Consider the following 25,872-nt stretch of genomic DNA (forward strand, 5'->3'; position numbering starts at 1 on the left):
AACATGTTATAATCAACAAAGTAATCTAGGCTCAAAGCACTGGCCCAACGTGGCAACGTGCTATAATCAACAAAGTAATCTGGGCTCAAAGCACTGGGCCCAACGTGTTTAAACAACAAAGTAATCTGGGCTCAAAGCACTGGGCCCAACGTGTTATAATCACAAAGTAATCTGGGCTCGAAGCAAAGCAGCCCAAAACAAATCTCTCATCGCTATCATTCGCAGTTTCAAAGTCTGAAATTAAATATGGGCTTTAAAACGAAGCAGCCCAAATAGCTCTCGGCGAGTAAAAAAATATTCAAACAGTTGGCAAATTTGTAAGAAGTGGCGAGTGGCATTGATTCATCATCATCTGATCGGCGCTTAGAGGATAAGAAAAAAGAGCAGAGCAAATTTTAGAAGCTGATGAGACTTATGACGACGGAGGAAGAAGAAGAAGAAGAATGGCGATCACCTCACGAGGTTTTGTTGATTGTTCTTCCTTATCTTCATTCTTTGTTCGAGCTTTTCTCTATGACTCGCGTTTCGCGATCGCTCAGAGACGCTATCAGAGATGAAACCGCTTTGTGGACAGACATCGTCGTTGAACCACCTCTGAGTTCTCGTCTTACCGATGATATCCTATCGGAGATCACTTCCAAATCCGCCGGAAAGCTTAAGACTTTGACTCTCCGTCAATGTCTTAGGGTCACCGACAAGGGCCTCCGACGTGTGGTTGATGCGAATCCTCTCATCACTAAGGTAAAATTTGGATTTGATTCATGATGAAACCCTAGAGTTAGATCTATCTGGAATTGGAATTAGGATCGCGCTTGAACCTTTTACTCTCTCAGATAATTGTGCCGGGATGCTCGGGATTGACTCCAGAAGGAATCATGGAATGTGTTATAAGCTTGTCCAAGAACGATCATAAGGTGGAGACACTTCACATCAATGGCGTCAATGGCTTCACCACACAGCATCTCTCAGCACTTTTGACTTACCTTTCTTCCGAGGGAGCAATCGACCTCGAGGTCTGTCCCAAATGCGATGAAGTAAGGATGATTCCAGCTTGCTCAAGAGAATCATGTGTAAGTAAATTCTGAAGTTAGAGATAATTGGGAGCGTTTAGAGTGTTTTTAATACTACTAGTACTAATATAATGTATTTCTTGGTTGCAGAAGCGGAAGCAAACGAATGAACGCAAGTGCAGGGGATGCTGGCTTTGTATCCCTAGATGCGCAGAGTGCTCAGTTTGCCTTGGACCAGACAATGAGAGTCAAGAAGCAGCCTGTGGTAATGACGACGTTCTGTGTCTTGAATGTTGGCTTGTGCTTCCCAAGTGCAGGTTCTGTAATAAGCCTTACTGCACAAATCACAGCAGTCGTCGACATGAGATTGCAACCACTGATGCTGCGGCTCGGCCTTCGTTTGAATGTGAAGCTTGTTACTATAGGGCAGGTACAAACCCCTATGAAGTCGACTATCAAATCTAAAAACAGCACTTGTTGCCTGCAACTTTTTGTATTTTGTATTGTGATATATTCAGCGACATTCATGGAGTAAAAAGTAAAAAGAAAGAATCAAGCTTTCAACACAGGAATTAGTTACAATCATTGATGATCTTGAAGCCGAACCTACAGGCTACCCTCAATGAACTTCTTGTTAAAGAAGCTGGTCAACAAAACTGGGTAGACAGCTAGACACAGAGAGTACAAAACCACCGAGCTCTTTTTGTCTCAAGTGTTGCAAAGAAAGAAGCTAAAATTTAGAGAAACAAGAATCGAGAGTTGTTGTTCTTTCAGAGTTTCTACAAGAATACTAAGGCAACGATCAGTAGAAGGGAGAGTAATGTTAAGTCAGCGAAAGATGCGTGAGGGTGATAGTACTTTGGGATACATCCAGAGGTTGTAGAGTTCGCTGAAGGGGCCAATGCCGTGGTGTTGTTTCCAAGTGTCTGATTGCTTTTCGCACTGTAAACACAGAGAATTCGATACAAAAGAGGTGAGCTTGATTCATATGGATATTCAAAATTTTAATCCTTTGTGAGAAGAAGAAGAATAAGAATGTTACCTTCCAGGGAACACGCATGTTCCTCGACCTGCAGAGACAATCAGAAGAACACAAAGTCCATTTTCAGATACAGAGGCAATAGGTATTCACATTTGCAAAGAGGTGAACGGTAATGTTGAGAGATTCACATACTTGGATCAGTTGTAGTGACTGTAGCAACTCCCTTGAAATCACAGCTTCCTGAAGCTTTCCCCATCTTCTGGTAATAAGCATTAAACGCATAAGTAGAATGTGCAACCACATCATCGGGTTCATAACAGGACTCTCCCTGCATCAGTGCGGAGCAATCAACTTTCCCTGGACCGCAAGCCCAATCAAGAGCTGCCTGAAGCATCTTTTTATCAACCTTTTCCTTCGCTATACAAAATGTTTGATTTGTTGTATCATTTGCCAGAATTGCACCAGCACCTGCCAAACGCAAAGTGTAAACCGGAGTTCCGTTTGTATTAAACAGCCCCCAGTTCTTCTCAGATACAGGTCCTGGCCTCGAATCTTCATTGTAAAGCTCGTAGATGTAAGTAGTAACTGCAGTTCCGGGGTGTTTTGGCGTTCCAGTCTTGTTGATTACGTGCTGGATCAAATTGCTATTGTAAGTGTTTGCGTTCTCTACAGTTGCGTCGTGCTCAGACGGGCCTCCTTTAGATGGCCATCCAGATTCTGTGACCACGATTGGAATGTTGGTGAAGTTAAGATAGGACATTGCAAAATAAGCGGCATCAACGATTGCATCAAAAACATTTGTGTAATGTAACAATGTGTTAGCGTCTACAGCTTCTTTGTTGGCTTGGAGAGGCTGAAAAAGTGCGTAGTCAAGCGGTATAACTCCATTGGACTGAACATAGTCAAAATACGGATAAACGTTGAGCAGCAATGGTGATCCCGTGGACTGTAGGAATTTGAGGAGAGGAACAATAACTGGATCCCAAGTCTTGTTAAAGAAAGCCTGCGAAGGAGGGAAAGAATCAAGAATGATGGTTGAAGAGTGCGGCGTTGATACTTTGATCTGACGGTCAAGATTGGCGGTGACGAGAGCAGCTTGGATGTATTTGAGGGCTGAGACAAGGACAGAAGCTGCGTTTGGTAGGCTGGTTAGAACTTCTGATCCGACAGCGATTGTGGTAATGTTGGTTGCAGGGTAATAAGCGGCAACGTTTCTAGTGACCCAATTGGCTGCGGTTGCATTAGATTGGCTGATACCGAGAAGCTGGTCGTTTGGTACTGAGATGATAACTTGAACGCCAGTGTGAGCAAAAGCAAGAAGCATAGAGCGGTCTGCGTCGTAGAGGCGTACACGGTTGATGTTCTGTGATTTGAGGAGTGCGACTACTTGTGTTGGACTTGGCATGTTTGTCACTTCCGTGCCGATATTCACACCGATTAAAGAATCTGAAATGCATTGTTTGAAACAAACACACACACAAAATAAACATTAGCATATATATTTGACGAGACAATTCACATGATAATCCGTCAACCGGTCGGTCCAATTCTCAATAAGCATTGAAACCGAAATTGTTAATGCAAAGAGACAGTCAAAAAGAGTTTGAAAGTATGTGGAAACACAAAAGAGAAGCCATTGGCTAGTGAGCAAAAATCGGAAATGCCCTTAGAATGAACCAACTCAGAGGACAGTTTGGTCCAGTAAGATTTGCAGAGTACACTACTGGGGAGGCATATGAGCTGGGATGCAATATCTTGAGATTCTCATTCCCATTAAAAAGATTGGAATAACCCCTTATTTAAAAAAAAAAAAAAAAAAACTAAAATTTTCAATTAAAGTCTTCATCTTTTCTTGGGGAAAAGTAACGAAAGAGACCCTTAATGAAATGAAGAAATACCCAGAATCATCTAAAAATTAGAAGAAAAAAAAAGAGAACTCATCTATAGTTGTTAACAAAGACTTACAAACATAATTTTCTAATGAGTGACCTTAAACAGACAATGTATAAACAAAGAGAGATCCCTCCAGGGAAAGAACACAAAGAAACAGACAAACTTAAAACCACTAAATTTTTCAACCAAAAAAAAAGAAGTAAAACTTAACCACTAAAGTAGAAGAAGATCCTAAGTGAGAGTGAGAGAAGAAAACATAGAAAAAAAATCAACAGATTTGTTAATTAATCAAGAAAATGAGTTGCTTTGAGTTGATTTTTTTTGAAGAATCAAAAAGAGAGAAAATTTGTATTACCTTGGGAGAGAGCAGAACTTGCAAAGAGGAAAAGGAAAAGGAGAAGAAGGGCAGCCATTGAAGGAGCTTCAAATCTTGGGTTTGGGAGATGCTTTTGATTTTTAGCTTCTGAAGCATAAAGACAAGACAGGGTCTCGAGGTTCTCTGAAGTAACCCACGAGAACAAAATCCAACCAAGACAAATAAAAAATATATAGTTTTATTAACAATAGGTGAGAAAATTAAGAATCAGTTCACTTCAAAAGATTTATATATAACTGAAGTCTAAAGCTTAAAGGTGTGGGTTTCTATTTTTATTTTATTTTTGCTGAAAAAGATGTATCGTACCACTAAAATAATTTATTCGGTGGAGAAAAAGAAGTTTTTATTTTCGTTTTATACTAGTAGTAGTTTACCTTTTAATAAATTTTCTAGGATTCTTTTTTTTTTTTTTTTCAGTTTTTTGTTTCTCTACAAAATTTATGATAAATATATTGTGTTTGTTGTGTGTTTAATTGTCTTCTGTCACAGTTGATTTGATTCAGTTCAACGGTCATCTTTGCATTTATAAAGAATTGGTTTTTTTTTTTTTTGAGTCTCGACTATTTATATACCACACGAGTAATCATTTATTTTCTGTTCTTTTTGGCAATTAGTATTTTTCTGGTTTTTTCTATAAAGAATTTTTATGAGAGATTCCTTAATTATTTACAGGCTGGATTTTTTATTTGCTGCTTTTGTCAGTCTTTTTGTTGCTTATCTTTTCTCTTTCTTTATTTTTTCTTTGTTATTTTCTTCTTGCCATTTTGGGTCTACAATAAGGTTCGTATCTCTAAAAATATTACTTGAATACATCGTCATTGTTGATCGATAAACCAAATAAAATAGAGTATCTAATAATAATTTATTCACTCGACCTCGATTATAAATACTGTATTTGTTAGTCTTTCAAATCCATTTTTTTGGGGCAAAATTCAAAGCCCAATGTTACGAGGAATTTTCCCCATAACATAAACAATGATCGCATTATTGTGTGCTTTTACTTTGGGCTCTTAATGGGTCTATAGAGGCCCAATAGTACTGTTATTAATTTTACTTTGCGGGTCGGGTCATAAGATCCGAATTTACTACTGGACATTCAAAAATTTCATTCTCTTGTTCAAATCTAAAACCCTAATAAAACTTAGTTCGATCAGCTTTCGCCATTAACTAGAGTTTGAGGTCGTTGAAGAAGATTTAAACAAATTATGGGCAAACCGAGCAAAGGGTGCAAACTTCTTCTCTTGTTCGAACGATTATTCATCTGAGCTCAGTTTTTTTCTTTTTTTTTTTGGTAATGATTTTGTATTTGAGATTTGATTTTCTGACGTTATTTTTCACTTTCAGATCGGAGTTGACTACGAAATCTGATAAGAAACTCGATAAAAAGCTTCAATTTTACACAAGTAAGCTCCGATTTTCTTAAATTCGAAATTTTGTTCTCCAAATTGCAATGTGTCTGAAACTTTGTATGTGAATGCAGAGGTCAAAGACACAGTTACTTCTTTGTCTGTCCAAAAGGACATTGGCAAGGTAATCACTTCCTCTATGATTATGTTTCCCATTAGAGAAAGTTGCAATCTTTCTTAGAGATTGTTAAGAATGTTGCTATTCTGCAGTTTTAGTTCGTTTGTTTAGTAGCTTGCAGGACTTTTGAAAATGAGCTTACTTCTACTAAAGAGCTTGTTGGAAAATTTGAAAGCTTTGAACAATTTTTTATATATGTGATTTGCTAATTAGGCTAAACTGTTAATTATGGTTTGATCAGAAGAAGAAAATCCGCAGCCGACAAAAGAAACTAAAGGCATATGATCTGTCCAACCTCTCGGAGTTTCTTCCCGAGTTCAATGCTTTGCAGAAATCAGCTCTTCCTGCACCTGACTTGAAGATGAATTGCAAAAGGCGACAAAAGCTTGTGTAAGTCTTCATTTCCTTTGCGGTTTAGCTTTCTTTTGTTGTGAATTGTATTTGAAAGGATTGTGTTGTGTGTGTAGATTGACGGAAGGGGAAAGATTGAACAAGGTTCTAGACCATCCAGCTTTTCAAGCTGATCCAGTTGGTTCAATATTTCAGCATTTGCAGAGTCAACAGCCACCGGTGGAAGAGCAGCCGAAAAAGAAGACTAACATAAACGGGAGCAAGAAAAGGAATCGGAGAAAGGGGAAGGCTGAATCCATGGACTTCTGATCCTGTCCTTTAAGTTGCTTATGTTTTGTTTTGTTGTTTTGTTATAGTAGTAACAAAATACATGACTTTGGTCCTTGGACGTGATGAATCTTCAAATCTGATTGTTATTATTGTGCAAACTACACAATTTTTCGATAACATGTGCTCGAATCACAAACACAAAATCATCACCACACCTTAAAAATAGAGAAACCTAAATATATTTTTTTTTACGGTTCAAATCAAATCTTCTGTGGAATATAAATGATCATGAGAGTGGTTCACTGATCTCCAAGAGCTCATTGCAGAGACCTGTGTAGACGAGAGAGTCAGTTTCAATTGGTCTGAACTTGATCAGCGCTGACGGAACAAGTTCTTCGTCCTCTAAGGTTATTGGTTTCTGTCCCGGGGGTGGAGTATGCGGAATTACACGCCGTTTAACCAGCACAGGATCCAGAAGCTCGAATTGCAAACTTGGTTCTTTCAATGCAGAGCTCACAAACTGAGAAAAAAAAAACCAAAAACCATATAAAAATTTCAAAACTTTTCGTCTAAAAAAGAGTAAAAACCAAAATGGTGCGTGGCAATTAAAGAGATAATCATATTAACCTCATAGAGAGCAATGGTTGGTTCCCATGGAGCAAATACACCTTGAAGCACAACTCCGTCGGGAAACTGCACTCTGATCATACTTCTTTTATATCTTTTTCTAGCAGCTTTCGCTTGTTTCTCCTTATAAGATCTGGGAATCAAAAGCTGAGATTCCGCAATCTTTTTCCTCCGTAAATCCGCTTCTCTCTTGATTTCATCGGCCGAGAGACTATAGAACGAATCAGGTACCTCTATTCTCGATGCTACGTTTTCAGAAACCGAGAAAAAGACACGAATCTGAACCAAGAAACAAAAGAAAAACACTCTCAGCACAATTCACAAGCTAAATACAGATTCTGTTACAATCTAAAGACCTTAATGACTCAACAATTCTCATAACCAAAAATGTGATTAAGCATATATAGAACTTGTACCTCTCTATCAATCTTCTTCGGAGCCACTGGTTCCATAACCTGAGCTGAAGATCCTGACTTCTCATCATCTTTTCTAGGCATCTCAATCTTTCTGTTTTCTAAAAATCCAACAACTTTATTGATCAATTTGGATTGTTCTTCTCCGGGAACTTCCATAACAGCCCAAATCTCATCATTCTCCTCTTTCAACTCAAATCCAACCAACTCAAGAAGCTCAACACCTCCGGCAACATCACCAATAGCTTCTTTAATCTTAGCATTGCTCATTCTAATCTTTCTAAACTTAGCATTCTCAGGTTCTTTAACTATGTTCTTAAACAACCTAAGCAAAACATCAATCGAGCTCTCACTTGGCTTCCCAGAGAGATACACAACCACAAGTTTCTCGATTTCGGATATATCATTATCATTATCATCCTTCTCAAGTGAAGATTCTTCTCCATTAGTGTTCCCAAGACAGCTCTCGACATGAACAGAGACTTCTTCCTCTGACGTGAATGGATTTTTACAGATCGGACACTCGAACATATTCAGAGAATATCCGTTCTGAGATCTGTTCGAAGTCGTTATAAAAGCACCGTACGGGTCGAATCCGTCCTGTGGAGGAGCACGAACCGGGTCAGGATCCGGGTTTCTCGTAGACCCACTAATCTTCTGATCAGAGGATATGGGTTTGTCAGGCAACGGCGTTGAAGTCGGATTCGGATTGGGTTTGGGTCTAGGAGTCGGATTTGGAGCTTGGGAAGAGTTAAACCGGTTATGAATCGGGTTAACGGGTGCGGATGCAGGTGCAGAGGAAGAAGAAGATCCGAGAACTCTACCTTGGCCTTTGAATTTGCCAGAGGAAGAAGATAAATTGACTTTTTTCATGAATCCCTTTAGCTTATCTTTAACGTCATCCATCTTCTTCTTCTCCGTTGTAATCTTCAAGCTAAAAGCTACAAATCAGAGAATGGTCTTGTTCTCCTGCGTCGAAGACTTTTTTTGTGTTCTGTTTTTTTTTCTGCTTCCCTTCGTATTTAAGGCTGCCGCATAATTCTGATTGATGGGCCGTATTGGGCTAAACATTGTGATTATAAAATACATATTTGCTAAAGCCTTAATAAAATTACTATAATACCAATTATATGTTTCTTTTGGGTCATCGCATATCGGCCCAAGGAAAGCATTGGCACTAATTTGATTTAAATTTTGTAACATTCTTTATAAACTTTACAAATGTATTACATTGAGAAAATTGCTCGACTCCTCGTGCATTATTATGAATGCTAGTTATGGATGATGTTAATGATAAACACCGTTTCCTCGAATCCCAATTTCCAGTGAAATGATTTTAGTCTAGTGGCAAATGATAAATCTAGTGGCAAATGATAAATCTACTGATAAACATGCATCATCACATGAGGGATCGAGTCCCGCTTCTTATATATTTGTAAGGATTAGGCTAATAAGCCGGTCAGTTGTGGCCCAATGTTGACAAAAAAATTCTCGATTTCTAAAGATAGTGAGGTTTTTATGATTCCATCTGTTTCATTCAAATCAGACAGATGACAATTTTACTTAACAACTCCAATCAAATCATTCAAAGTTAGTGAGGCTATATCTAGTTTCAAATTTTTTCTAAGAAAAATCACTTTCATTAAAAGCTTTGCTTTCACATATCCATTTTTAACTCCATGCAATTAGAACTTAGGAGATATAATTGATGATAGAGAGTGTATCACGTAAGCCGATTGTTCCACCAATTATGCTTTTATTTGTTCCCCTACTTTTGTGTGAAACATAATGATATAGATTTGAACGCTTTATAAAGTTGTATTACTAAATATTCATATCTTATAGTATGCTATGACTATGATTAGAATCTGACTCAATCAACTATACCTAACCATTTGACATTGTATTTTATGGGATGCGAGAACTCGTTGTGATGGGTTACGATTATATATGAATGCGCAGATATAGTTAGTTCGCCCATGGTTGAGATTCATACTACAGAAATATACGTTTTTGCAGATATAGTTAGTTCGCCCATGGTTGAGATTCATACTACAGAAACATACATTTTTGTGTTATGATCATCCGTAACATATATAACAACATTAAACCATTTTTGATCGAAAACGTTTAAGTGATTATTATGTTAATCAGAATTATATATAAGAAAAAAACATGCACCACTACTTTAGAATGTATCTCTTACAAATTTAAACGACGTGAGTACTTTCTATACATTTGAAAAATAGTAAAAACATAAATTAAAGTGAGTCAAAAAAGAAACATTCTTTAGGGTTTTTCTTTTTTAGTGGAGAATATTAAAGAATCTCTTCGCTTTTTCTTTCCCCTTTTACGCATTTTAATTCTTTTTTCTTGATGATATTACGAGTCAATAAGCTAAAGTCGACATTTTATTTCCCACCTGTTATATTGAAAAAGGCATTAATAGAGGATATTATAAAAAAAAAAACATCGGGTCCATTACAACAAATTAATCCGTTAAATCATAAGTATATGTTTTGATTGTAATGATAATGTTCGATTAATTATAAGATAATAAAGTGATTTGACACAAAGATGAGTTAGTAGAATGGGGATGGATGGGTCAGTTTACTTACCTTTACCTCTCTCGCACGATTTTGCCATAAAAGAGAGAAATACAACGAGTAACGTAACTCCAGCAATTAACCCAACTATGATTGCTAGCGTCTTCTCTATCTCATCGTCATCATTGTTACGTCCCCCACCTAATTACCAATAGGTAAATGATAAAAAAACAAATTAAACCATTTTAACAACACAATTATCTTATTTTTCCATACATAAAAATGATAAATTCTATGCTGAGCAGGTGGAGAAAAATATTGTCTCTCATGGGCTAATCTTGTTATTGTTGACAAAAAAAAGAATGGTGGAGAAAAATAAATAAATAACAGTTAATTAACTAATTATTAGATTAAAAACAAATAAAAAAAGAACCTTAAAAGAGAAGAAACAAAAGCAACGGAGCAAAAGAAGAAGGCATTACCGTAGCCGTTGGCTCGAGAGTGACCTCCACGTTCCGAGTAACGCGCGTAGCATTTGGCTAAGTACACGTCACCCCAAGCGGCTCCTCCACAATCCGATCTCAGCCGTCCGATCGCCTCCATCAAACAGTCTTGACACTCGGTCGCACTGAGATCTCCGGTGCACTGCGCCACGCCTTGCAACTCCCCCGACACTCCTACTCTGTATGAACCACCGCTACTCGCCGCTAAATAACCCACCACGGAGTCTCTCCGAGTAAGCTCGTCCGAGTTATAACCAACCGGTGGTCCGCACCGTCTAACCACCACCGTCTTGTCTTCCACGCCAAGGAACGTCGAGTTGTCGTATTTCACGAAACAGCCTTCGAGCTGCAACGCGCCACCGGACGCCATGGCGCAGAGACTCCCTAGCCGGCTAACGGCTCTCGCTATGCATCTTCCGCAATCGCCGGAGGCTGAGGAGAGATCACCGCGGCACTGGTACAACCCGTAGACGAAGGAGCTGTCTCCGGAGATCCCGTTGACGGTGAAGTTGTTGTATGTGTAGAGAGAAGCTGAGCTAACGAAGGAGGTGAGCAGTGAGTTTACGTTAGACTCGTAAGGAGAACCCGGGAAGTACTTCGCTTGAGAGCAGCCACCGTAGACGAAAGTATCGATGGCTGCAGACGAGAATGTTACGAGAAGTGACACGACGGCGATAAAGAGAAGTGTTTTTGTCGGGAACATGACTTTCACCTATTGCTCTTTTTGTTTTGGTTTGTGTATCCCCGTGTAACTATGCTATGGTCTCATCGTGATTCGAGAATATATGAGAACGTACCAACTTTTTTTTATGCTTTGGTGCATTATTATATATAATATTGTTTTTTTATATATATATATATAAAGATTAGACGTTGGCGTTGGTGCGTTATTATATGGTATGCAACACTTCTAGTTCTGAGTATAGTACATTATGTTTTTTTTTAATCATCTGTTTATGGTTTGCTAATTGAGAGCTACCTGTACTGTAAATGGACTTTACAATTGCTAATGTAGTCATACGCTGATTATTTTTGTATTAAGTTATACGATCATCTATGGACAACTGGAATGCATTCTCGAATTAAGGTGACTTTTGCTAAGTGAACATATTTAACAGAGATTGTAACCGTTGTCGTTTGATTATTAATAGAATAATATTCTTTATTGTTTGTTTTCTTACTTCTTATTCATAATGTCTTTTAAAACACTTTTTTTTGTCACTGAAACGAAGTCGTAAGTTTTTTATATATATAATTTGCAGAGTATTACATACAACATGTTAACCCTTTGTTTTGTTGTGTGTATGACCTGATTCTATGTCGTAACCAACCTGAATTGAAGAATATTTTTTGTAATATTAGAAGTTATCTTATGAGGATGCATCTTCAGCCTACGAGACGAAATGAAGCTGTGGAGATAAAATCTTTGTTCAAGTTTCTTACGAAAATATTATAATGTTGAAATTAATAAAATATATATTTTCCTTTATTTTCGTATATTAGCCATCCAAAGTTAAATGAGCAGTGGACTCCTATAATAATACCAAAAAATCGACCAACCAGTAACATTCACCTATTACCAATATGTAAAAATACGAACAAACATAAAATACAAGAAAAACAAGATTAAAAATATGAATAACTTTTGTAAATTTTTCAAGACGGAAATTTTACCAAAAACTTAAAAATTATTGAAATTTATTTGATATATAGCATTCCACGCAAGCTCGGGTCAATCGCATAATTCTTTATTGTTTGTTTTCTTACTTCTTATTCAATGTCTTTTAAACAAACTTGTATTATCATTAGTGAGCTAAGATTCATCATTCATGGATTGTTTATTGCATGCATCTTATATATAGTTTATATAGTATTTTTTGAAGTTATAGATACAACTTTACTTGTGACTAAAAATAAAAATAAATAACCATGTTACTTAGATTTTTTTTTGCTTAATTCTATGTGGAAAAACTCTTAAGACATTCTAATTTAAAATAAAAGGGTTAGAAAATTTTCTTGAAGAAGGGAGTAGTTGCTCTTTCTAGAATGTGGTTACTTCTCTTTTTCCTTATGTGGTCAGTGCCTGAACCTGTTAGTAGTGCAATATTGATTGCAATAAGTAAAAAAAGTCAAAACTATAACGCTCATAATGAAAGACTTGGGAGTTGAAACACGTAAAGAGAGCATCTATAACTCTCCATCTTTATCTTTTGGTAAATCGGTTCTACTGCTTCAAAATTAGTGTCCAATAAAAGATGATTAAAATGAGACTTTCTTTTTCTTGAGAAAGTACTGATCCATACTAGTTTTTACACCAATATAAACTCATCTTGACTTTGATCTTCAAACTAGAACTATGACTAGTTCAACTGTTTTCACCATGTTTATTATAGTTGTGGTGTTTTCGATTCAATCCATGTTGAAACTTACAGTGTTCATTGCCGCACTAAGACAACTTCATCTGGTAATACGATGTCTCCGTACCCCCATAAGAACAAATCATATAGCTTATCTTATTATCCAAGATTCCAATACAATTTTTGCTTTTTTCTCAAAGATTTAAACTAGCTCCAAATTTACAATGGTTTCATCTACTTCTTTTCTTGGTCATCAATGTAACAATGTTAAAGATACCTAACTCTTTCAAACGACCTTGAATATTATCATCTTAACATATGATCCATAATTCAAAAGTTACAATCAGAATTAAGAATCAAAGGAATCAATATAGGCCCAAATTAAGTTACGGGCTTCAACTCAACCAACCCAAATGGAGCTGATCACGGACTCACGACGGCATGCACAGCTCAAACTCTTTTTATTCTACTCAATTGATCAAATATATAAATAAAGCTTTAACGAACAGATCACACAGATAAATAAATATACAAATTCAACAATCTATATTTTAAGCATATATAATTGATAGAAACTCTTTGTCAATCACTGGATCAAAGAGGCTTCCACAAATATGGATTTAAGTTTGAACATTTCAGACATGCACCATATACATATTGATATTGTCTTTGTTTTTTTGGTTACAGATTCAATTTTTTTTTTTTTTAATAAAAAAGAAAGAAAACGACCTTGTTATGATCTTGTATTGATAATAATTAGTATTCTTATATAATTTTTTTTGAATGCAATGTTAAATTATATTCAAAAGAAAAAATAAACGTTTTTACATCAAGTGCATCGTTTTTGAACTAAAAATTCGAAAAGATTAAGAATAGACGACAAAATTATGTTCTACTTTGAAGCCACAGTTGGAAGCCCGCTGCATACCGGAGATCCCCCATTTTCCGAAGTGAAGAAAGTTGATTTCGAACTTGTTTATCGATCCTTTTCGTGAGCAGAGGTGGTGGTATTGGTTGGTTGGTGACAATGAATAGGTAGCTGGGAAAAAAAAACAAGTTTACTCACAATGTGAACCAAAATTTTCCAAAAAGATAAAGCCAATTTTGATGATGATGAGTTGATGACTCATCAACATTATTTTTATCTTTTCATAATAAATTTTGAAAATGACATTTTTTTCTCTTCTTTTCATATATAGTAATATTATGATATATGGTTGGAGTAACTTATTAATTCATGCTTTGTTTTCGTAATCAATCATATCACGACACGTACTCACCTACTTGCATAATTTAATAAGCACAAAGCATGAAAGCTGAAACCAAATGTCTCCATTGCATTATTCAAGAGAGAGATAGAGAGGAAACAATAAACAAGAGGGAAACACAATTGTACAGTTTTTGCTTGCACTCTAAGTTTTTTAATCTTCTTCCCTCTCTTAAAACAAACCCTTAAGAAGTTCTTGCAGAAACATTATAAACACAAACACACAAGACTTCTTAAAACCACATGATGTTAAAACTTACTCCATAACCTAAAACTCTAACATCTCTGTCTTTTAATCCTGCTCTGTATCTTCTTTTCGAATCGATTTTTTCGGCTGTCTCAATAACTAATTGAAACCCATCTATCTTATACCTATAGAGGATCCATTAGTTCATAAATTCCCATCACAAAATTCAGCAATCATTACTTCCATCAGCACATTGTTTCAATAGAGATTGAAATAGTCTTCTCTTCCTTTGGTTGTTGATTCATTGGTGATGAGAGTCTCTCAACCAAAACATCTAATGCTTCTTTCATCCACCAATCTCTACAAGCTTCTCTTGCTTCGGTTACATTCATCTGTAATCCCCAGAACAAAGTCACATGAATCAGTACAAAAGCTCTCCTAAGATCTGTTTTTAAAAAATACTCAGAAACAAAACAAAGATTAGTGTTTAGCAACTGACCCAGATTCTTTGTCTAACATGTTGTTCAGGCCAAAGCTCAAGTTGTTCTGTAACAAGCATAGGGAACATGAGTCCTTCATAGTATGTTCCTCTGCTTTTGCTTAAAAAATCCCATTTTCCAAGTTGATGCTGCCAATAATCAAAACAAAAAATGAAATTAAGAACAGAACAAAACAACAAATATTAAACAAAACAAGGAAAAAAACAAGAATTTAAACAAGGAAAAAATACCTCAATGTTGCCAAGAACTCCAGCTTCTTCACGACATTCTCTTGAAGCAGCTTCTTCTACAGATTCATCAAGCTCCCAACCACCCTATAATATTCATTTCAAAAATTTACCACAATTAATAAACCTCAAATAAAATTCTTGGGTTAACATTAAAATCACAAACTTTTTAATTTTATTTTTTTTGGTTATACCTTAGGGAACATCAAGGCGTGACCTTTCTGCGAAGAGATGACAAGAACTTCTACTTCGTCACTAATTTTACCATCGTTAGATAGCTTGAATCTGTAAGGCACACATCTGCAACAGAAGAAAAAAAAAAACTAAATTTTAGAAAACTCAAGAAACCTTTAATTTGGGTTTAAAAAGTATGTAGATCTAATTCTATGCATGTATTGTATTTGTAAATATAAAGATGAGGAACATACCCAACGACTTGACGACGACCTTTGTTGTATCTCTGAAACTGACGACCCGTGCGAGAAGCCAAACACACCATTTTCTCAACACCCATTTTTTTTTTATAGATTATTAGCTTATCAAGATTTTCAAGAACCCTAAATCTTTTTTCAGAATATAAAGAAAGGAAGAGGATGATTTATAAAAAAGAAAAGAAAGAAAGATAAGTGTAACAACAACTAAAACGGATCAGAATCTGTCGAAACTAAGAAGAACCCACGAATCTATTGGTCGGTTAAAGAGATGGAAAAGTTTTGGTTTTTGTTTCTCTGCTTTTAAGTGTTTATGATTCGATTCGTTACGCCTGAAAAGATTTGAGAGAGAGAGATGGAAGAAGAAGAAGGAGAGAGAGATGAGACAAAAAAAGCGTTGTTTCAACCTCCAATTGCTTATCTTCTTTATATAAAAAAACGGCCGCTCCTTTTTTTTTTTTTTTAATTATTTTCTTACCAAAAAAAAACGATTAGTGAATAGTAATATTTTTATTTATTTTCTTGGAATTGTCTTCATTGGTCGAGAAGCTCTAAGTTAAGCCTAATGTTGGTATTTTTTGGAAAATATATGTTAATTTTGAAGTACCATATTTAATCCTAAAGTCTATATTTATCACTTCTCTATCATATCCATTTTTAGTTAATTTATGTTTATATTGTTGACATACTGTATGTTTCTTTAAAAAACAAAACTTTTTTTCAATGATCTCATCTTAAACCCTTTATTACATCATTATTCATCAGGATATCATTTAATTTTACACATGATAATTTCATTGGAAGGTTCTAATATAATCATCCACTTTTGAAAACAAAAACTTAAGATTAACAATTTTAGTGTTTTATTATATACTCATAAAAACAAATATCTAGTCTTGTAGTTACCGACCTTTTTAAAGCAATTTCGATCCTACCAATTCACGTTATGTATCTCACATATTAAAGATTTATTATGGTTGAGACTATATCAATAATAAAAAAGTGTTTTATATACTCAAAAATTCTAGTTAAAATCAATGTTTTTTTTCTTCCTCGAGAAATCCAAATATAAAATGCTTTAAATGTCTTCGTATATATAAATTACATATTACATTGTATAAATTTGTAAAATTTCTATGCATGTAGTGAAAGTAGGCCCGAGCAACAAGTGTTCGATATTAAATGAGGACAAACCAACCAAACTTTTAGATTATAAGTTTAAAAACACTTCATATTGCAAGTGTGGGGCAAATGTTTTCGTATCATTTAACTTAACGACATATTTGCGTGCATCATTACATTTTAACAATTTTTAATACTCCATAGAATAATACAACGAGTTGATATATGAAAGATATAAAAATGTAATAACTAGTACAAACTCAATTTGAATAAACAGATCGAGCTAGGAACGGTACATTTACTACTCATCATGGTTTTAGAAGTTGTTAGCCACAAAGACCCGATGTTTTTCAAACTTTCTTTTGCCATTAGCTGATTACGTGCAAAATTTACATGGTAGTGTAGATTTCAACATTATACGCCCGGTTATATAAATTTGTAATAATATGGGTAGGTCAACCAAGATTAAGAAGTAAGAGAATTAAGATTAAGGCATTATATATTGTATATATAAGCCAATAATTCAAAAGCAATGAATAATTGGAGGCTGTCCCTGTCGAAGTGTCTAAGAGGTTTCTCTGTCGTTTCGTGGTCGATCTTGGTTTTGTAGGTTTAATTGGTTAGTAACGAGAGCCATTAGGTTACCAATTAAACACGTAAAAATAATAGAAACGTAGTTAAAAAACAAACAAAAGTTTAGTCTCTATCCTTACGCGGCACGTTTATGTTGACTATGGAAGAGACATGGTCACGTGCGTCGACCCCTAGCTCCTCCTCATCCTACTATCCTATGTGCTCGTCTCGATCAAGTGCGTGTTTGAATCGCAGTTTAGTGGACGCGGTCTACGTTTGATGTATGTTCGATTCGATGTATCTTACGTTCTTTCTCTATCTTTTCTTACCATGACTGGTGATGCAGTCGTTACTTACTTATATTTACTAAGTAATCCGATCTTTATATTCAATATAAAGCTGCTATTGCATAATGCGTGGTTTGGACCATTTTCTTAACTCGAGAAGATTCATAATTTTTTATTTGCTCCTTATTATATACCAACCTCATGGGTCGAATATAACTATTTTTTTTTTTTTTGTTTGCTTGCGATATATATAGTGTCCATGCATGGAACATACAATACGGCACCAAAATTGGACCTACCTATGCCTTTGTTTTTTTTTTTTTTTTTTATATATAAATGTAAATATCATAAAATGAAAGTTTTAGGGATTACAAATAGTAGAGCCTAGAGCTTTGAAAGTCCTATGCCTTTATTTAATTAGCTCACTTAACCTTATAAAACCTAAACGACTTATAGCTTAACCTCGATCATTATTTCAATATTAATACGTCAAAACGACATTTTCTTGTAAACATAGAGAATATTAAACAAGATTGTAGAAAAAAACGAAAAGAAACAATCTTGAGGATTAATGAGTAGGTAGTAACATGGACATATAAGCTAAATGCACCATAAAGGTTCAATGAATATTGCTAGCTAAAACTATTAATATAAGTTAGACTTTGTATATATCGAATACGAAATCTTCCTGCAAAATATTTTATGGTACATTGTTTTAATGCTTCAACCATAAGTATTTAATTTTTAGCCACCGATTTAGAATCTTTCCCCTTTAGTACCCCTAAAAGGATTTTATTTCACCACCACATATGATTTAATGACTTTAAGTCTCGTAATAACGCATGCATCATGGTTCTTGTGTTCTATACTACTAATAATAATTTTAAAAAAAAAAATCCAAGTCTCTCTTTATAATGTTTATTGAGATTGTTCATTATTTCTATAACAATATGTTTTCACAATCTGGCTATATGTGTAATACTACGAAATGCAAGTAAACGAGATCCCCACTTGACTTGGTGATGGATATAACTAAAACCAAAGCTAAAAGTGTTATACTATTCAAAACGTTAAAGCTATATATATATATATATATGCGAAAATTCTAATATGCCAAATCCAAAACGCACGCCAAAATATTTTGGTAGCTGATTATATTTGTGTTATCTACAAAACTATGTGAACATGATCAAATTCGAAGCTACTTCTCTGGATAGATTATCACGACAACAACAAAATAAAATGGAATAGTAGAATTGGTCAGAGATGACAGAGAGATACGTACCGCCGCACAATGATGTTTCTCTCAACCACAAAGACACTCGCTTACAAATTACATGGACAGGAAAGAGTCTTAATAATCATTAACCAATGATCATTATTTGATCCTCAAATAATCATATTCTCATTTTTCCCTACTATATTTGGATTCCACGCGACTTTGTTACAAACACATTTGTTTAATTGGAATAGAAAAGTATAATCAGAAAAATTATTATCATTGGCTGAAATTATGGATATGAACATATTTTCCGAAAAATTAGGATATGGACACGACCACGAGGGTATCATGGGATCATAGATCAATGATAAATGGTATTCTTATTTTATTTATTAGTTTTTTTAGTTTATTGTTTTTCTAATTTTAGGTGATTCGAATCTCCTCCACACCGAACTAAAATATGTGAAGTTCTTATTGTTTTCGAAATAACTAAATCAACACAATAATTATTTTTTTTTTTGCTATGAACCGATCGACAAAATAACCCTATAATTATATTTTCATATGTTTAGTTTTTAAGTAAATATTTTTGCTATATCTTAATTATCTTTACTTTTCATTAGAGTAACTTTTCGATAATAAAATATCTAGCCACATAGAAGAATAATAATCTTAAATTAGCACATTTGATATACTCGTTAACTGTGTTAATTTCTTAAATCGATAATAACTTCTTTTTTTTTTCATCTTCTAGAAATATTGTCGCATTTTCTAGAAAAAAAGCTTACGATTAAAGACTTGCTTAAGACTTTTGCCCATTTAAGTATTTTCTTCCAGAATCCACATTAAAAATATGAAAGACTTTTTAGGATTCCATCTAAAATTATAAAACGAGAAAAAAAGAAAAAGAAAAAGTGTCTTTCTAGAATTAAATTTGAAATTTAGCTGTTTCACGAACATCGATTTTAATCAAGTGTTGAGAAGTAGACTGAGAAGAATATAGAAATCTTCTAAAATGTATGAAAATATATAATATTTGAAACTCAAAAAAACCTAAACCTAACCCCTCAATATATTACTGTTCCATTATAAAAACAAAATCTGAAAACGACATCTAGTTAAAAGTCTATATTTAAACAGTTATATATTCACATGAAATGAAAAAAGGACGTAGAAAAATTGGTTACATACATTACATAGGGTTTAAAAATGATTAACCATTCTTTTTCGGTTGGTCGTTCTTTACTGGATTTATTGTCTTAACCACTACAAAGTTATATATATATATCCCTCAATCAGCTGTAGATTTGAGACCTTAGTTTGAAATTTAGGTTTAAACTTTTATCATGTACAGTATTAAAAATGTTAAGCAAAAATATTGGTGAGAAGATATTGTTAATAGTAAAATGTAGAACACCACAGTCTTAACATATATTTAAGAAAAAGAAGAAAAAAAGAGAAAGAAGATGTCGGCATCAGAGGAAGACCGGAGCAAGTCGTGAGAGTTGAAATGGTCGGACACCACATGCTCTCTCTCTCTCTCTCTCTCTCTCTCTCTCTCTCTCTCTCTCTCTCTCTCTCTCTCTCTCTCTCTCTCTCTCTCTCTCTCCCTCTCTAATAATACATTTTCATGCAAAGTTATCAAACTCTCTCTAATAATATATACTAGCTTCTTTTTTTTTTCTTTCATTTTCATATAAAAAAAGTCTGATTAACATATTGTATGATTGTTATAAAAAAATTAATGTAATTTTAATAGGAGTAGGTTAGTCTTAATTCTTAAATGAGTGAAAATACTATTTGGTTTTTTTTGTTTTGTGTGTTTGAAAACCAGGATATTCCAAATAAGGTTCTATAATATTCTTCGGAGTATGTACAAAAGACAAGTTTTCTTAGAGCATCCTCATTGCAAGGGTTGTTGCACAAATCTTAAGGTAAGATTTGTGAAGAAAAAAACTTATATAAGGATTTTTCTTCACAAATCTTAAGGTAAGATTTGTGCAAGAACCCTTGCAATGAGGATGACCTTACAATTTAGAACGTATGTACTAGCCACTTGGCTACTAGCTATGATTGAAACGAAGACCAATCCAACAACATTTTTGTGGTCCAAAACAAATTTGTACATTGCTACCATCTCATTTACCTATATATATTTTAGTCATGATTAGAATTAGTAAGAAAAAATGATTTGATTCTGATGAGGATACTATTATCAACCAAGGAAACTGCTAAGATGGTAAATCATTCTTAGGGATCCTAGTTATAGAAGAAGCTAAGTATGCAGTTTTCACTCATAGTTGAAAGAGCGGTTTTGTTTCCTCGTGTGAATTTATGTTGCGATTTTTTGTTTGTTTTATCATTCGATGAACACTTTTTAACGCTTATTTATTTAATTTAAAATCTGTAAAATGTACGTTGATATTGATTTTAACAAAAATAAGTTATATGCTATGAATGATATTATGGTGTAAAATTCCAGAAAAACAAAACAAATATGTACTATTTACGTGGTCCAGTTTATAATTTGTTTGTCCTATCATAATTAGATTTGGAAAAATTCTACAAACTATTGACTAGTAATTGAGTATAGTTGATTATAGTTTTTAAATTTAGACCAAATATATATATATGTGGACGTTATATGTTTTATTTGGTTTTGGCCTTTGTTGTTACCTATATGGAGTAACTTTTTTCCAATCGATCGCTGCTTTAAGAAATGTAGTTGGATTGTATTTTGTTTACTAATTTACTAATCCACAAGAAACAACCACTGGTTTAAAACAGTATGTTGTCTGAAAGTATGAATTATACACACTAGGTATTTAATTTAATTTATTTTTTTCTGTCTAATTATGGACATGTTTATTTCAAATGTATGGTAATCTTCCAACACTTATAATGATTATATACCATAATGAAAAAAAAATACTTTGTTTATAAAAAAACTCCATTAAAGTGCGATTCAATTAGTAACACCATGTGACCTGATGGGTTCTCCGTAGACAAAGGTGGGGGCAATTTTGTTGGATCAACCAAACCCCAACATTTTAATTTATGTCGAGCATTCAAGATTACATTTCTATATAAACAATGCCTTATACTTATAGTCAAATTTATACGAGTTTATATATATATATATATATATATATGGACCCAACTAATAATAAAACTATAAGGACCCTCCCTGATCAGTGCATGTAATTTATTAATTATATAGTTTAAAGATGAAACATCGTAGCTAGGAAGCAGATAATGTAAAATCAAACTGTATCCTCATCATTAGTACGTATGTTCGTGTTGGTTTCTATATTACATGACGATTTAATTGTAATTATGATTAGATGTTATTATAATATAACCAAGTAGTAGTAATATATAGTAATTTTGATGAATGTATAATCTGACATACATATAGAGTTTAATTTACAAAGTTTTCTTAATTTAAAGCTGAAAATGATTTGTAGCAAAAATACAAAACTGTGTACGTTTGTAAAATGGTTTATATGTATTGGATCCAAGTAGGATTTTGAAGACTTTGAAGGTGGCAACATCTCTTTCAAAGTTTACTTCTATTAATAATTTTAAAGTCATTGTTTATATGTTTTTTCTTCTTTTCTAGAACACAATTTTTTTTTTCCCATAATATGATAATTTAAATTAATTGAAAATTTTGTTTCTTTTCTATTTAATATTTTGGTTGTTTTGTGGATATATAAAAATCCAAAAATTACAGTCATTGTCTTCCGACGTGGTTCACTTGCGGCCTAATCCTTTTCTTCAATGTAACTTTATTTTATTTGTTTGCTAGTCTTTTTAATCAGTTTAAATCTAAAAGCAATCATAGTTTTTTTATTACTAAAATTTCTTAATAATAGTCTTTAGTCTCTTTATAAGATTATTTATAATTTCATGTACATATCAATAAAATGAAATTTAGACTTATATGAAACTGTTAATAAAAGCTAACAGTGACGAGTGAATTGACGGTGATGATGCCGGTCAGTTGGGTCGGTGGTAGATCCGTTGACAGTGTGTTGTTGACGTCAATGTGAGGCATCATCTCTCAATCAAACCTATTCAACAACACAAGCAAGGGCTCAAGCGTCTAGTTTGCTTATTATAATGGGCTTTCAAGCCCATTAACGAACATGGCTTTTAACAAAATAGACCCTCTTTTGTATTTTATATCAGACCCATTTCTCCTCAAAAATAATTGAGCTGTACTTGGGCTTTGGGTACTGTTTTACTCTCCCTTTTTGTTTTTTTGTTTTTCCCCAACTCTGGTTTTCAATAGAAGACATTTCACCAACCATACAAGAGACAAAACACCAAACAGGATACGTGACACACCAGTTAAAAATCCTTTTACCGAACCATGTCATGATCTAAAGACTAAAGCTTAAGCCATATATATTATATAATCTCAGCATTTTTGCAAAGCAGCCGGCACATACATTATGTTTCGAAATTACACCATGTTCTTAGGTGTTGGTTTAATTGATATTTGATACTAATATAATCGAAAATAATCACATGTCGTATTTTTTTTTGTCCAAAATTTTTAAAACTATTCCAACTGTCAACGGTCCACATACGTTATCGATAATAGTACAAGAAAATAATTTTGTTATAAAAAAAATGTTGCTGTCTCGTCAAAATTGGGAAGAATACATAATATATAAAATAAAATAAAATAAAAATAGAGAGAAACGAATTATTGAAGGGGGAAACACACAGAGACCATTCAGGTTTTGATTGATAGAAGAAAGAAAGATTCCCATTATCTTTGTTTAGTGTCTCATCTCATCTCTCTCTCTCTCTCACACACACACAAAAAAGAGCATAACCTTAAAGAATTTGTTCTTTTTATATAAAGATATTAAAAAGGGCAATCAAACAAAAGCAAAGAACTCAAACACGGTTTCACATGAATCCCAATTTCATTACAAAGCATTACTAAAATAAACAAAAAAAAAGTCATTTTGGAGATCGAATCTGTTATTTTTGATGGGATTTGGCTGAGATTTCTACAGAGAGAGAGAGAATACTCTGAGTCTGTTTAAAGTTGATAACTTTTTTTTTGGGTTTAGAGAGAAAGAGAGAAAGGTGAGAGCTTTTTACAGAGAGAGAGAGATGGAGATGAAGCAGATGAAGTTTCTTACTCACCAAGCTTTCTTCTCCTCTGTTCGATCAGGAGATCTTAGTCAACTTCAACAGTTAGTTGATAACTTAACCGGAGACGAGGTCATTGATGAGTCCTCGCCTTCTTCCGCGGTGGCTGAGCTTATGTCTGTGCAAACTGACGCCGGTGAAACCGCCGTGTATATCGCCGCCGCCGAGAATCTTCTAGAGATTTTCAGTTACTTGATTAGGTTTTGTAGTTTGGAAACTGTTAAGCTCAGATCCAAATCCGACATGAACGCTTTTCATGTCGCTGCTAAGCGAGGTCACTTGGGTATGTCTATCTAATTTTCACTTTTGATTTTGGATTTGATAATGAAACATTTCTTCAATTTTCACCAAGATTACATTCTGACTCCATATATAAATTTTTCATTTACCCTTTGGCTCTGCTTATGATAATTAGGAATTGTCAAGGAGCTACTGAGATTATGGCCAGAGCTCTGTAGAATCTGCGATGCTTCCAACACTAGTCCCCTTTATGCAGCTGCGGTTCAAGATCACTTAGAAATAGTCAATGCTATGCTTGATGTCGATCCGAGCTGTGCAATGATCGTTAGAAAGAATGGGAAAACATCTCTGCATACAGCGGGAAGGTACGGGCTTCTTCGGATAGTGAAAGCTCTCATTGAGAAAGACGCAGCCATTGTTGGTATCAAAGATAAGAAAGGTCAGACCGCTCTTCACATGGCTGTTAAGGGGAGAAGCATGGAAGTAGTTGAGGAGATTTTACAAGCTGATTACACGATATTGAATGAGAGAGATCGAAAAGGGAACACTGCTTTGCATATCGCTACTCGAAAGGCGCGGCCACAGGTATTATTGCTGCTCCTTTCTTCTTGTTGTATTGCTCTTTATCTTCCAAATATCGATATTAACATATGTGGCTTTGGCTTTTGTTCATTAGATAACGAGCTTATTGCTGACCTTTACGGCGATTGAAGTGAATGCGATTAACAACCAGAAAGAAACAGCTATGGATTTGGCGGATAAGCTGCAATATAGTGAATCTGCTTTGGAGATCAATGAGGCTTTAGTAGATGCTGGTGCTAAGCATGGGAGGTTCATTGGTCGGGAAGATGAGGCGAGAGCATTGAAACGAGCAGTGAGCGATATCAAACACGAGGTGCAGTCTCAGCTTTTGCAGAATGAGAAAACCAACCGCCGTGTCTCTGGGATCGCAAAAGAGTTGAGGAAACTCCACAGAGAAGCAGTTCAGAACACGACTAACTCGATAACCGTGGTGGCAGTTCTGTTTGCTTCCATAGCATTCTTGGCGATATTCAACTTGCCCGGTCAGTACTTCACAGAGGGGTCGCATGTGGGACAAGCCGAGATTGCTGGGAGAACTGGATTCCGTATTTTCTGTCTTTTAAACGCGACATCGCTGTTTATATCGCTAGCGGTTGTAGTGGTTCAGATAACTTTGGTTGCATGGGACACACGGGCGCAGAAAAAAGTCGTTTCTGTTGTGAATAAGCTAATGTGGGCAGCTTGTGCTTGCACGTTCGGAGCGTTTTTGGCGATTGCGTTCGCAGTTGTTGGAAAGGGGAATTCATGGATGGCGATTACGGTGACATTGCTTGGAGCACCGATCTTGGTAGGGACATTGGCGAGTATGTGTTATTTCGTGTTTCGGCAGCGTTTTAGGAGCGGTAGTGATTCGCAGAGAAGGATTAGGAGAGGGAGTAGTAAGTCGTTTTCATGGTCTTACTCTCATCATGTTTCTGATTTTGAAGATGAATCAGATTTCGAGAAGATTATTGCTCTTTGAATCTCAATACCCTGTTACTGAATCGTCTTTGTATAGATTCTCTCTTCTCTTTGCCTTTTTTAACGCAAGGTTTTGTTGTATTCTTAGAATACACGAAAGTAATAATCTCGTTGTATATCTGTAACATATATAGCAGCAATAAAGTCGCCACCAGTATACCATATCTTATATGTACAATATTGTTTCTTTGGTACTACCGGTTAGTAGTATACTATTCATTCAAGTAATAATAATGAATTACGTACG

General features: G+C 34.7%; 7 protein-coding genes across 9 annotated transcripts; 3 read left to right on the forward strand and 4 right to left on the reverse strand.

Annotated features, from left to right (window-relative positions):
* Positions 1-324: 324 nt before the first annotated feature.
* Positions 325-1,574, forward strand: LOC17885818 (F-box protein SKIP28). Of its 2 annotated transcripts, none has more exons than XM_023782357.1 (3): positions 325-741; positions 834-1,070; positions 1,164-1,574. In XM_023782357.1, the coding sequence occupies exons 1-3, from the start codon at positions 406-408 to the stop codon at positions 1,473-1,475; spliced, it is 885 nt and encodes a 294-aa protein (XP_023638125.1). In that variant the 5' UTR covers positions 325-405; the 3' UTR covers positions 1,476-1,574. The 2 variants fall into 2 exon arrangements, with proteins under 2 accessions (XP_023638125.1, XP_006291589.1); XM_006291527.2 differs by having other exon boundaries at positions 327-741; positions 1,161-1,574.
* On the reverse strand, positions 1,550-4,443 carry LOC17886892 (glucan endo-1,3-beta-glucosidase 3). The gene is made up of 4 exons (XM_006293103.2): positions 4,241-4,443; positions 2,185-3,438; positions 2,053-2,080; positions 1,550-1,952 (listed from the first exon to the last, which is right to left on the reverse strand). Exons 1-4 carry the CDS (start codon positions 4,296-4,298, stop codon positions 1,790-1,792), a joined length of 1,503 nt encoding a protein of 500 aa, XP_006293165.1. The 5' UTR covers positions 4,299-4,443; the 3' UTR covers positions 1,550-1,789.
* Positions 4,444-5,379: 936 nt separating this feature from the next.
* On the forward strand, positions 5,380-6,564 carry LOC17886571 (putative ribosome biogenesis protein slx9-like). Of its 2 annotated transcripts, none has more exons than XM_023782800.1 (5): positions 5,380-5,486; positions 5,606-5,664; positions 5,742-5,791; positions 6,030-6,175; positions 6,253-6,564. In XM_023782800.1, exons 1-5 carry the CDS (start codon positions 5,467-5,469, stop codon positions 6,443-6,445), a joined length of 468 nt encoding a protein of 155 aa, XP_023638568.1. In that variant the 5' UTR covers positions 5,380-5,466; the 3' UTR covers positions 6,446-6,564. The 2 variants fall into 2 exon arrangements, with proteins under 2 accessions (XP_023638568.1, XP_006291984.1); XM_006291922.2 differs by having other exon boundaries at positions 5,381-5,486; positions 6,027-6,175.
* Positions 6,532-8,436, reverse strand: LOC17884701 (plant UBX domain-containing protein 2). Its single transcript, XM_006290997.2, has 3 exons — positions 7,450-8,436; positions 7,034-7,312; positions 6,532-6,926 (listed from the first exon to the last, which is right to left on the reverse strand). Exons 1-3 carry the CDS (start codon positions 8,350-8,352, stop codon positions 6,693-6,695), a joined length of 1,416 nt encoding a protein of 471 aa, XP_006291059.1. The 5' UTR covers positions 8,353-8,436; the 3' UTR covers positions 6,532-6,692.
* A 1,173-nt stretch (positions 8,437-9,609) lies between these two features.
* Positions 9,610-11,288, reverse strand: LOC17887302 (cysteine-rich repeat secretory protein 12). Its single transcript, XM_006291546.2, has 3 exons — positions 10,475-11,288; positions 10,065-10,193; positions 9,610-9,868 (listed from the first exon to the last, which is right to left on the reverse strand). The coding sequence occupies exons 1-3, from the start codon at positions 11,196-11,198 to the stop codon at positions 9,858-9,860; spliced, it is 864 nt and encodes a 287-aa protein (XP_006291608.1). The 5' UTR covers positions 11,199-11,288; the 3' UTR covers positions 9,610-9,857.
* Positions 11,289-14,162: 2,874 nt separating this feature from the next.
* LOC17885297 (nudix hydrolase 17, mitochondrial) lies at positions 14,163-15,851 on the reverse strand. Its single transcript, XM_006290321.2, has 5 exons — positions 15,462-15,851; positions 15,228-15,333; positions 15,037-15,120; positions 14,806-14,934; positions 14,163-14,698 (listed from the first exon to the last, which is right to left on the reverse strand). The coding sequence occupies exons 1-5, from the start codon at positions 15,545-15,547 to the stop codon at positions 14,552-14,554; spliced, it is 552 nt and encodes a 183-aa protein (XP_006290383.1). The 5' UTR covers positions 15,548-15,851; the 3' UTR covers positions 14,163-14,551.
* A 7,642-nt stretch (positions 15,852-23,493) lies between these two features.
* LOC17886333 (ankyrin repeat-containing protein At2g01680) lies at positions 23,494-25,800 on the forward strand. Its single transcript, XM_006290823.2, has 3 exons — positions 23,494-24,126; positions 24,259-24,668; positions 24,760-25,800. The coding sequence occupies exons 1-3, from the start codon at positions 23,805-23,807 to the stop codon at positions 25,624-25,626; spliced, it is 1,599 nt and encodes a 532-aa protein (XP_006290885.1). The 5' UTR covers positions 23,494-23,804; the 3' UTR covers positions 25,627-25,800.
* The last annotated feature ends 72 nt before the right edge of the window (positions 25,801-25,872 follow it).

The sequence above is a fragment of the Capsella rubella genome, unplaced genomic scaffold, assembly GCF_000375325.1.
Source record: "Capsella rubella cultivar Monte Gargano unplaced genomic scaffold, Caprub1_0 scaffold_5, whole genome shotgun sequence".
Taxonomy (NCBI): domain Eukaryota; kingdom Viridiplantae; phylum Streptophyta; class Magnoliopsida; order Brassicales; family Brassicaceae; genus Capsella; species Capsella rubella.

Excerpts from the sequence above, each read along its gene's own strand:
- LOC17885818 (XM_006291527.2), top strand. The coding sequence starts at position 406 with ATGAGACTTATGACGACGGAGGAAGAAGAAGAAGAAGAATGGCGATCA. Across the intron at positions 742-833 it reads CGAATCCTCTCATCACTAAG|ATAATTGTGCCGGGATGCTC; the intron begins GTAAAATTTGGA and ends TTACTCTCTCAG. Across the intron at positions 1,071-1,160 it reads CTTGCTCAAGAGAATCATGT|AAGCGGAAGCAAACGAATGA; the intron begins GTAAGTAAATTC and ends TCTTGGTTGCAG.
- LOC17886892 (XM_006293103.2), bottom strand. The coding sequence starts at position 4,298 with ATGGCTGCCCTTCTTCTCCTTTTCCTTTTCCTCTTTGCAAGTTCTGCT. Across the intron at positions 3,439-4,240 it reads AAGTTCTGCTCTCTCCCAAG|ATTCTTTAATCGGTGTGAAT; the intron begins GTAATACAAATT and ends AATGCATTTCAG. Across the intron at positions 1,953-2,052 it reads ACATGCGTGTTCCCTGGAAG|TGCGAAAAGCAATCAGACAC; the intron begins GTAACATTCTTA and ends CTGTGTTTACAG.
- LOC17886571 (XM_006291922.2), top strand. The coding sequence starts at position 5,467 with ATGGGCAAACCGAGCAAAGG. Across the intron at positions 5,487-5,605 it reads ATGGGCAAACCGAGCAAAGG|ATCGGAGTTGACTACGAAAT; the intron begins GTGCAAACTTCT and ends TTTCACTTTCAG. Across the intron at positions 6,176-6,252 it reads AAAAGGCGACAAAAGCTTGT|ATTGACGGAAGGGGAAAGAT; the intron begins GTAAGTCTTCAT and ends TTGTGTGTGTAG.
- LOC17884701 (XM_006290997.2), bottom strand. The coding sequence starts at position 8,352 with ATGGATGACGTTAAAGATAAGCTAAAGGGATTCATGAAAAAAGTCAAT. Across the intron at positions 7,313-7,449 it reads CGAAGAAGATTGATAGAGAG|ATTCGTGTCTTTTTCTCGGT; the intron begins GTACAAGTTCTA and ends TTCTTGGTTCAG. Across the intron at positions 6,927-7,033 it reads CAACCATTGCTCTCTATGAG|TTTGTGAGCTCTGCATTGAA; the intron begins GTTAATATGATT and ends TTTTTTTCTCAG.
- LOC17887302 (XM_006291546.2), bottom strand. The coding sequence starts at position 11,198 with ATGTTCCCGACAAAAACACTTCTCTTTATCGCCGTCGTGTCACTTCTC. Across the intron at positions 10,194-10,474 it reads CTCTCGAGCCAACGGCTACG|GTGGGGGACGTAACAATGAT; the intron begins GTAATGCCTTCT and ends ATTGGTAATTAG.
- LOC17885297 (XM_006290321.2), bottom strand. The coding sequence starts at position 15,547 with ATGGGTGTTGAGAAAATGGTGTGTTTGGCTTCTCGCACGGGTCGTCAG. Across the intron at positions 15,334-15,461 it reads GGTCGTCGTCAAGTCGTTGG|ATGTGTGCCTTACAGATTCA; the intron begins GTATGTTCCTCA and ends CTTCTGTTGCAG. Across the intron at positions 14,935-15,036 it reads GAGTTCTTGGCAACATTGAG|CATCAACTTGGAAAATGGGA; the intron begins GTATTTTTTCCT and ends GATTATTGGCAG.
- LOC17886333 (XM_006290823.2), top strand. The coding sequence starts at position 23,805 with ATGGAGATGAAGCAGATGAAGTTTCTTACTCACCAAGCTTTCTTCTCC. Across the intron at positions 24,127-24,258 it reads TGCTAAGCGAGGTCACTTGG|GAATTGTCAAGGAGCTACTG; the intron begins GTATGTCTATCT and ends TATGATAATTAG. Across the intron at positions 24,669-24,759 it reads CTCGAAAGGCGCGGCCACAG|ATAACGAGCTTATTGCTGAC; the intron begins GTATTATTGCTG and ends TTTGTTCATTAG.